At 50.4% G+C, this 10,504-nt stretch overlaps 1 protein-coding gene across 1 annotated transcript in view; it reads left to right on the top strand.

The window, feature by feature from the left end:
* Positions 1-8,087: 8,087 nt before the first annotated feature.
* shank1 (SH3 and multiple ankyrin repeat domains 1) overlaps positions 8,088-10,504 on the top strand; it is a 45,084-nt gene continuing 42,667 nt past the window's right edge. Inside the window, exons 1-2 of the mRNA XM_084677676.1 lie at positions 8,088-8,180; positions 10,463-10,504. The exon at positions 10,463-10,504 is cut by the window's right edge and continues 486 nt beyond it. Coding sequence (XP_084533802.1) covers positions 8,088-8,180; positions 10,463-10,504 — 135 coding nt within the window. The remainder of the gene's footprint in view (positions 8,181-10,462) is intronic.

Below are 10,504 nucleotides of genomic sequence, written 5' to 3'. Positions count from 1 at the left end.
GTAGGAATTATTTTCCATGTTCAGAAGCTGTGAAAGCTTGGTGCGTGGTGTGGTATACAATATTCCCCTCCACACACACACACACACACACACTGCATACAGTGTTCCAGGGGGATGGAGGGATGAGGGAGGGATGATGAAGGGGTTGTCAGTGGATAATCACTCAGAGGCGCACCGGGATGAGAGGAGCTAAATTTAGCAACAATGAAAAACTGGAACGATGTTGTCGTTCCTTTGCATGATGTTTGTCAGCGGCGTCCTCCGCCTCCTCTGGGCAGCGCTGCATCACAGGCAGAGCTGCATCACAGGCAGTGCTGCATCACAGGCAGAGCTGCATCACAGGTAGAGCTGGGCCTCACAGGCAGAGCTGCATCACAGGTAGAGCTGGGCATCACAGGCAGAGCTGCATCACAGGCAGTGCTGCATCACAGGTAGAGCTGGGCATCACAGGCAGAGCTGCATCACAGGTAAAGCTGCATCACAGGTAGAGCTGGGCATCACAGGCAGAGCTGCATCACAGGTAGAGCTGGGCATCACAGGCAGAGCTGCATCACAGGTAGAGCTGCATCAAAGGCAGCACTGCATCACAGGCAGAGCTGCATCACAGGCAGAGCTGGGCATCACAGGCAGTGCTGCATCACAGGCAGAGCTGCATCACATGCAGAGCTGCATCAAAGGCAGCACTGCATCACAGGCAGAGCTGGGCATCAGAGGCAGAGCTGGGCATCACAGGCAGAGCTGCATCACAGGCATAGCTGCATCACAGGTAGAGCTGCATCACAGGTAGAGCTAGGCATCACAGGCAGAGCTTGGCATCACAGGCAGAGCTGAATCACAGGCAGTGGAGACCGCTGTACAGTTCTCTAGCCAGTCTGAGGAGGAGGGCTGAGGTCACCATGGTGATAAACGAGTGTGTCTTTGAGACCAGAGTGGTTCTGCCTGACTGAGAGAGAGTTGGACTCAGACTTCACACGGTTGAATGGTCCTGTCTTGCTGTGTAAATACACTCTAACACTTATTACGTAATGTCACTGCACACACACACACACATACACACACACTCACACATAGACACACACACACACAGACACACACACACACATGCTCACACAGACAGTCTGCACACGTGGACCCAGTTAGTCTGTTTGGTAACAGTTGATGGGGCTTACTGACTGTCCAACAGTCAGTCACCCATCAACAGCTCAAGCAGGACCAGGAAGAGGAGGGACTGGGTCAGGCCCTGTCCACCTAGACAGTCTGGAGAGGGTGTGTGAGGCGGGCAGGACCAGACCAGGGTGTTTGAGAGGGGTGTGAAGTGTGTGATACCAGTTCAGGGTGTGACAGGACACAGTCCAGGTGCTGAACCAACATCAGCTCCATTGAGAAATGCTTCAGTTATACACCCAGGACACACCTGCTCTGGTCCTACATCTAGCAGGAGTAGCTTCCAGGTAGTCTCTCGGTTGCTGGCGGAGTCGTGGTTTTACCATGGCTGGTCTGAGTGTGGAGCCAGCCCAGCCGGGGAAACACCTCGCCTTTCTCTATGTGGCGTGGCTCAGTCAGCCTATCTGCAGATGCCCTCTCCTGCAGTGATCCTGGAGGTCAGGCTGCCTCTCTGCAGATGCCCTCTCCTGCAGTGACCCTGGAGGTCAGGCTGCCTCTCTGCAGATGCCCTCTCCTGCAGTGACCCTGGAGGTCAGGCTGCCTATCTCCAGATGCCCTCTCCTGCAGTGACCCTGGAGGTCAGGCTGCCTCTCTGCAGATGCCCTCTCCTGCAGTGACCCTGGAGGTCAGGCTGCCTATCTCCAGATGCCCTCTCCTGCAGTGACCCAGGAGGTCAGTCTGCCTCTCTGCAGATGCCCTCTCCTGCAGTGACCCTGGAGGTCAGGCTGCCTCTCTGCAGATGCCCTCTCCTGCAGTGACCCTGGAGAGCACAGGGCTCTGGTTTATTCTAATTAATATCATTAATTGAATATTTCTCTTCACACAGAACCATGAATCTGATGCTTACCTACCCTGAAGAGAGGAGGCTTTGAGACAGACTTATGTTGATTAGTTTGTCTTAATTGGATTAATTCCAGTCACGTTTGTTCAACATTCAGAGCTGTCTTCTGGGGCCTGTGATGTGTACAGCAGTTTGCTGTTTTCTCCCCACTTTACTCTTCACTGTGGTGACGGTCTCTCAATGCTCTCTCTCTCTGTCCCTCCCTCCCTCTCTCTCTCTCTCTCTCTCTCTCTCTCTCTCTCTCTCTCTCTCTCTCTCTCTCTCTTTCTCTTTCTCTCTCTCTCTCTCTCTCTCTCTCTCTCTCTCTCTCTCTCTCTCTCTCTCTCTCTCTCTCTCTCTCTCTCAATGCTGTCTCTCTGTGTCCCTCCCTCTCTCTCTCTCTCTCTCTCTCTCTCTCTCTGTCTGTCTGTCTGTCTGTCTGTCTGTCTCTCTCTCTCTGTCTCTCTCTCTCTCCCCCCCACCAGTGTGCCTGTCTTGACCTCCTGTCTTTCTCTTGGTTTATTTGTTAAGTGCTGAGAATAGAGGATTACTTCCACCTCAATATTTGCTACATTTCTCCGGAGGGTTAGGGTTAGAGGGATGTAGTTCATAACTTCAGATTCAGCCCCCCCCCCCCCCTCTCTCTCTCTCTCTTTCTCTCTCTCCCTCTCTCTCTCTCTCTTTATCTCTCTACTGTCTACAGTATATCTTTCTTCCTCTCTCTCTACAGTACATCTCTCTCTCCTCGATCTTGCTATAGTTTCTCCCTCCCTCTCTCCCCTTCTCTCTTTCTTTCTCGCCCGAGGTAAACGACTGATCTGGGACAGACAGCCTCCCCTGCGCTCTGTCCTACTTCTTGTCCTCTCTCCCTCTCTCTGTCTCCTCACCTCTGTGTCTCCATCCACTTCTCTCCCCCTCTCTTTCTCTCTCTACAGTACATCTCCCACTACCTCTCTCTCTCTTTCTATCTCTGTCTCCTCTTCTCTAAGAATCCATCTCTGTGTTCCTTTATTGAAAATGTCACAGAAAGATGGAGCTGTCAGAGTACAGAACTTTCCGGTCTAAATATGACTCTGCTGTAGATACGTAACTGGTGCCTTGTACCCTGGTACATTCAGTTTTCCTTGGAGACCATGGAGAGTTGTGGGCTGTCAGACAGGACAGCCAGGTGTCTGATACCAGCAAGCCCTGGAGGTGGACAGGACACCTGCAGTCCTCCCCTGTCTTACTGTCCTCTCTCTCTCTCTCTCTCTCTCTCTCTCTGTCTCTATCTTGTCTCTCTCTTTCTCCCTCTCTGCACGTCCCATGTGTGGTTCAATCCACATCTGGCACTCAGCAACAATCCCATTCATGGCAATAAGACTGAAGCACCGGCCAGCTGACTGTGGCACCGAGAGGGCGAAGAGAGAGGAGGGAGGGATGGGCATTTTCCCAGCAGTCACCAGTGCATCATCAAAGTGCAGCTATTTTTAGTTGGGGACGCGTGGCGGATGCTGTGGCCCAGGACGGTGATCACCGGCGTCGGCAGCACGGCAGGATTCCCACCGGAGCTCCTCACTGGGCCTCATGAGCTGGACTGAAGGCTGCTTCCTGGTGTGTTCTGGTGCAACATCCCTGTTCACACTGAAGGCTGCTTCCTGGTGTGTTGTGGTGCAACACCCCTGTTCACACTGAAGGCTGCTTCCTGGTGTGTTGTGGTGCAACATCCCTGCTCACACTGAAGGCTGCTTCCTGGTGTGTTGTGGTGCAACATCCCTGCTCACACTGAAGGCTGCTTCCTGGTGTGTTGTGGTGCAACATCCCTGCTCACACTGAAGGCTGCTTCCTGGTGTGTTGTGGTGCAACATCCCTGCTCACACTGAAGGCTGCTTCCTGGTGTGTTGTGGTGCAACATCCCTGCTCACACTGAAGGCTGCTTCCTGGTGTGTTGTGGTGCAACATCCCTGCTCACACTGAAGGCTGCTTCCTGGTGTGTTGTGGTGCAACATCCCTGCTCACACTGAAGGCTGCTTCCTGGTGTGTTGTGGTGCAACATCCCTGCTCACACTGAAGGCTGCTTCCTGGTGTGTTGAGGTGCAACATCCCTGTTCACACTGAAGGCTGCTTCCTGGTGTGTTCTGGTGCAACATCCCTGTTCACACTGAAGGCTGCTTCCTGGTGTGTTGTGGTGTGTTCTGGTGCAACATCCCTGCTCACACTGAAGGCTGCTTCCTGCTTCCCACGTTTTTTGTTTTAGTTGTTTAATTATTTCTTAAAGCATTTTGCTTAACTTTATCAAACGGGGTAGTTACATACATACATAGATATAAATATATATAGATATCTATGTGTATATAGATATGTATATATATGTTCATAAACTTACACCCTATAAACAGGAAAGCTCATAGAGGGAAAGTCCTCAATGAGAGGTTTGACCCATTTTTTGAGTGGACAATTGCCTGGTGAACGTATCATTGTGCTGTTTCACTTCTGGCTCATGATGCCCGGTGAATCAGCACTTGAGAAGATGAACTTCAGTTCCTCATCTTCTCTCTTCTTCTCTGGTCTTCTCTATTCTCTCTTCTTCTCTGGTCTTCTCTCTTCTTCTCTGGTCTTCTCTCTTCTTCTCTGGTCTTCTCTCTTCTTCTCTGGTCTTCTAAGGTGCTCCTGGCTTCTGCGTAGGCACACATGAGTTTTAGTCAGCGTCAGGGTTATGTGTGTGGTGTGTGTAGTGTGTTTGTAGTGTGTGTGGGGTGTGTGTGTGTGTGTGGTGTGTGTGTGTGGTCTATGGTGAGAGAGTGTGTGTAGTGCACCAGCAGAGTGTATTCAGGCCCCAACAACTAGTGTCCTTCTTTCTATACAGGGCGGCAATTAAGACATGCAGTTGATCACAGTAGGAAGTCATAGAACAGAAAACATGACTATGTGATGACGTCATAGCTGATCTCCTGATACTGATGAACAGAAGCATAGATGAGACATCTCAAAGTCCTCCACAGTGGGGGGTGTTTTCAAGTTCAACACAGATGAGAAATGTTGCTGTATTAAGCTGGGAGGATTCGTACAGGCGGTTTGCAGCATTAATAATAGACAGACTGCTGCTAGTATTTATAGTAACAGTGGCAGGGCTGTAGCAGGGTGAATGGGAGCTGATGATGACAGATCGTGCTAGCATGGCAGGGGTTAAGAGAGCAGCCATCGTGGGCTCCATAGAAACACACTCCACAAGACGATGGCTCAATCACTCATTCTCTCATGCTCTCTCACGCACAAACAACTGCAAAAATAACAAAAACACTTAATTCTGTAATGGCGAGGCTGGAGGTTTCACTCAGTGAGGTGAGAAGTGCTAAAGTGTCTCCGATGCTCCTACAACTCATTGAATGATTTTAAACACAAACACAGGAGAGATTTGAAGTGTAAGAAGTACAACGTGGAGGAGAGATGGAGGAGAGTGCAGAGGAGGAGTCTGGGAAGGGAGGGACATCGATGAAAAAGAGTTTGGGAGAGACAGAGATGGAGGAAAGAGAGATGGAGGAGAGAGAGATGTAGGAGAGAGAGAGAGAGAGAGATGGAGGAGAGAGAGATGGAGGAGAGTGAGAAAGATGGAGAAGAGAGAGAGAACGATGGAGTAGAGAGAGATGGAGGAGAGAGAGATGCAGGGGATAGAGAGATGCAAGGGGAGAGAGAAGGTATAAGCCATCAAGCAGCAAATAGAAAGAGGGAAGAGAATGAGATGGAAAAGTCGTTTGATGTCAAGTCTTATTGATTGGCCTACATAGAATAGATTAAGACAATGTGCTGGCTCTCCCTTCAGGGTTTGTGTTTATCAAGTCAGATTTAAATCTGCGGGTTCCACTCGTTCCACACATCATCTCCTTTTGTCACCTCTCCTGTTAGCTGACTGGAGTCCTTCAGAGTCAGAACAGGAGGAGGATAGAGGGTCATCAGAAGATTCGCCTGACGTGGCTGCTCACCTGTCTCTGGAAGAGACCATGTCTGACTGTGGAACTTTGTCAATACATTTGTGATCTGTATAAACAAACCCCCCCAAAACAATACAGTATTAATGTTTTTTTATACATTGTTTTGTTTAATCAGTAACACCAACATTTTATGGAACTGTGTGATGGTAGCATTTTACACAGTCTGCTTTTTAGAGAAAGTAGACGTACTGCCGACTTTGGTGTGTTCAACTAAGGTTTCTTTTTTTATTTTGCTTTTGGCTGGGATTTGGCTGGGTATTAAACATAGCTTTTCTTATCTATTGTAAAGCTGGAAAATGAAAAGCTACCAGGCATCAAAGCTAAAGTGCTGATTCAGCCACGAGGAACCACAGGGGGCTGTCAGACTCAGAGCTCCTTGTCACATCCTCCTCACTGACCTTGACAGCTTTCTCCAATTTCACTCATTTCCTCTCTCTCTCTCTCTCTCTCTCTCTCTCTCTCTCTCTCTCTCTCTCTCTCTCTCTCTCTCTCTCTCTCTCTCTCTCTCTCTCTATACATTGTCTTGTGTCTAATCACAGCACCTTCATCAGGTGTTTACAGTACCAACCGCAGAGCGACCTTTGAGCCTTGGTCCTTTCAGACTCCCTCTCCCCTCTGCCCAGCTCCCAGAGAGCTGAGCACCACAGCCATCTCTCTCAGGCAACCCACGCACAGTGTTTCACTTTACAGTAAAAGCCCTGATTCTGAAGGACATGGTGAGGGTGTTTCCCTGTAAAAGCCCTGAATCTGAAGGACATGGTGAGGGTGTTTCGCTGTAAAAGCCCTACTTCTGAAGGATATGGTGAGGGTGTTTCCCTGTAAAAGCACTGCTTCTGAAGGACATGGCAAGGGTGTTTCCCTGTAAAAGCCCTGCTTCTGAAGGACATGGTGAGGGTGTTTCGCTGTAAAAGCCCTGCTTCTGAAGGACATGGTGAGGGTGTTTTGCTGTAAAAGCCCTGCTTCTGAAGGACATGGTGAGGGTGTTTTCCTGTAAAATCCCTGCTTCTGAAGGACATGGTGAGGGTGTTTCCCTGTAAAAGCCCTGCTTCTGAAGGACATGGTGAAGGTGTTTCCCTGTAAAAGCCCTGCTTCTGAAGGACATGGTGAGGGTGTTTTGCTGTAAAAGCCCTGCTTCTGAAGCACATGGTGAGGGTGTTTCACTGTAAAGGCCCTGCTTCTGAAGGACATGGTGGGGGTGTTTCCCTGTAAAAGCCCTGCTTCTGAAGGACATGGTGAGGGTGTTTCCTTATAAAAGCCCTGCTTCTGAAGGACATGGCAAGGGTGTTTCGCTGTAAAAGCCCTGCTTCTGAAGGACATGGTGAGGGTGTTTCCCTGTAAAAGCCCTGCTTCTGAAGGACATGGTGAGGGTGTTTCCCTGTAAAAGCCCTGCTTCTGAAGGACATGGTGAGGGTGTTTCCCTGTAAAAGCCCTGCTTCTGAAGGACATGGTGAGGGTGTTTCCCTGTAAAAGCCCTGCTTCTGAAGGACATGGTGAGGGTGTTTCCCTGTAAAAGCCCTGCTTCTGAAGGACATGGTGAGGGTGTTTCCCTGTAAAAGCCCTGCTTCTGAAGGACATGGTGAGGGTGTTTCCCTGTAAAAGCCCTGCTTCTGAAGGACACGGTGGGGGTGTTTCGCTGTAAAAGCCCTGCTTCTGAAGGACATGGTGGGGGTGTTTCATGTTGGGCTGACAGCTGACTCTGAAGTGTCTGATGTCTTGGCTGCTCTCAAACAGTGTTGCCAATTTTGTGACTTTTCACCTTCCCTCACTGAAAATCTTGGGGTGGCACACCAAAAAGCTATAGCAGAATCTCAGGAATTCTATTTTGGAATTAATGTTTATGAATGAATTATGAATTAATGTTACTAACATCTGTGGTACTTACGACCAACACCAGTACAGTTAAAATTGTGAGTAATAAAAATAAATATAAAACAAACCATGTGACTCAGGAGGAAGCGGGGCCATTGAATGGGGACAGGGATTGTATCAGCTTGGCCCCCCTGGCCCCCCCTTGGCAGTGCCCCTGTTCATGCGCGTCCCTCCAGCCTGCAGCCATGAGGCAGCCTCTGCTGTTAATATTTCACACAGTGTCGTATGCTCCCCCTCCTCCCCCGCAGCGAGTCCATCAGTTATTCATGAGCCCCTTCGCTCCTCTGACACCGCCCGCGGTCCAACTACCCACCCCCTCTCTGGCGCTGGGGCCACCCCGCTTCCTGCTTCCTGCTTCCGTACTCACTGCCTCTGTGTGTGATGTCATCATCTCCATCACCCAGAGAGAGGAGGGGAGGAGGGAGGGAGGAGAGAGAAGGGGAGGAGGGAGGGAGGAGAAGAGGGGGGGGGCTCTGAGTCAGCTGCTGGAGGAAGAACAAAGAAGAGGGAGATGGAGAGTGAGAGAGAAACAGGGAGGGGTGGGTGAAGCACACAGAGAGAATACAGCACAGTGAAGTGTAACTGAGAGAGACAGAGAGAGGGACAGAGTGAGGGAGAGAGAGAGAGAGAGAGAGAGAGAGAGAGAGAGAGAGAGAGAGAGAGAGAGAGAGAGAGAGAGAGAGAGAGAGAGAGAGAGAGAGAGAGAGAGAGAGAGAGAGAGAGAGCGAGAGAGAGAGAGAGAGAGAGAGAGAGTATGCTCCCAGGCAGGATGAGGTAAGCGTGCTGTCTCGTGTTCAGCTGGTGTTGGTCATCTGGGTTAAGAGACGGTGAGTGGTCCTCTCCAGTAACTATGACATCAGAGCTGCCTCTCAGGAGGTGAACAACTGAAGGGGTTTCCATCTAACTCTCCTCGCACCACTCACATCGCAGAACGTCCGTCTCCAAAGCACCCCAAATCTCCTCAAGTGACCTGGCGTTGAAGCTTTGCAGAGATATGTGTAAACTGCTGAGTAAAGGTGGATGTTTGTGTGTTTAATCGAGAGATGCATTTCCATTTGGGCTATTTGCTTGTTTGGTGTTGGTCTGCTCTGAAACACATGTTCTCCTGTGATGTGGGTTGTGGTTCGATTGAAGGACACTCTGACAAATGGCAGAAGCCTGGGGGCGGGGACTGCAGTTCCATCAGCTGTCGATTGGCCCGACTCAAACCAAGTCAAAGTTGATTCCACTCATCACCCCCCATCTGTAAATATGCATGGCGTGGTTAATGAAGTATATGTGTGTGTGCGCATGAGTTTATTCATGTGCACTGCAGGTCATCCTGTGTCTGTGTGTGTGTGTGTGTGACCGAGCGGGACGGAGAGAAATTGGCCGCTCCAGTTTAGTGGCATGAAAGTGGGGCGATCTGTTCCTTGGAAGTTTCCCAGTGAAATTTCCTGGGGACTGAGACACTGAAAATATCTCTCTATTCACTTGCTTTGTCCTAGATAGAAGAGAGGGAGCGAGAGAAAGAGAGAGAGAATGAGATGGTGAGGCAGAGCAAGAGGGGTGAGAGGAGGGTAGGAGTCATGGTGCTGGTGGAATGTTACTCTGTCTGTGACATCACTGAGCAGGTGTAGAGGAGGCAGGAATGAGCAGGGCCTCAAAACAAACAGACCTTCACCCGGCAATGGTCCATCATCTCCGGTGTGTGACCTGAAGCAGGAGTCCTTTTCCAAGGAGAGTGCAGGCGTGTGAAAGGGAGATAAGGAGTGAAAGAGATCTTAATCGAGTGTCTGCTGTATCTTATCGTTACATCCATCTCTCTCTTCCTTTTTGCTTGCGTGCACACGCCATGAACGTCGACGCAGGCACGCACACAGGCGACGCGAGCAGAGTCATTAAGGTCTTTCATGTGTGAGTCATGACTTTTATCTGGGGAACACACTTCCCTTTTTTCTCCTTGGCCTCTCTCCTCCTCACTCAACTCTTGGCTTTTTTACATGAACATGTTTCTCTCCTCCTCTCTCCTCTCTCCTCTCCTCCTCTCCTCTCTCCTCTCCTCTCCTCTCTCCTCTCCTCTCCTCCTCTCCTCTCTCCTCTCTCCTCTCCTCCTCTCCAACTCTCCTCCTCTCCTCTCCTCCTCTCCAACTCTCCTCCTCTCCTCTCCTCCTCTACTCCTTTCCTCCTCTCCACCTCGTTCTTTTCCTTCCTCCTGTCTTCCTCCCGCTCACGATACTTACGTCCTCTTCTCCTCCCTCTCCTCCCTCCTGCCTGACCTTTCTCCCTATTTAACCCAATTAGGTTCCATTTATATCGTTTTCCCTCTCCCATCCCTCCTCTTTCTGGCGTCTTCTGCCCCTCCCCCCTCCACCCCGCATCACCCTGTCTTGTTCTGAATCTCCTCCTGTCTCATCATGGCTCTCCAGACCAGACCAGTCATGTTCCTCTATCCCTCCTCCTCTCCACACACACACACACACACACACACACACACACACACACACACAGTTCCAGCCTTGCCTCACCTTTTCCAGACTACACTCAGTGAGTGGAGGCTGTTCCCATAGCGACCACGTACCTCCTGGTGTTTGAGAATCAAGTTCTGCTGGTTATTCTGTGTGATGTCTAACCCTCCCTCCTCCTCCCCCTCCCCCCCCAGTGCGTCTCCAGGGATGATGCCGTTGCCACGGGTGCCACCCTC

Source organism: Hypomesus nipponensis, chromosome 17 (genome assembly GCF_054491055.1).
Source record: "Hypomesus nipponensis isolate SF chromosome 17, ASM5449105v1, whole genome shotgun sequence".
In the NCBI taxonomy this organism is placed as follows: Eukaryota; Metazoa; Chordata; class Actinopteri; order Osmeriformes; family Osmeridae; genus Hypomesus; species Hypomesus nipponensis.
The sequence above is the reverse complement of the archived record's forward strand: the minus strand, read 5'-3'. Positions and strand labels throughout refer to the sequence as shown.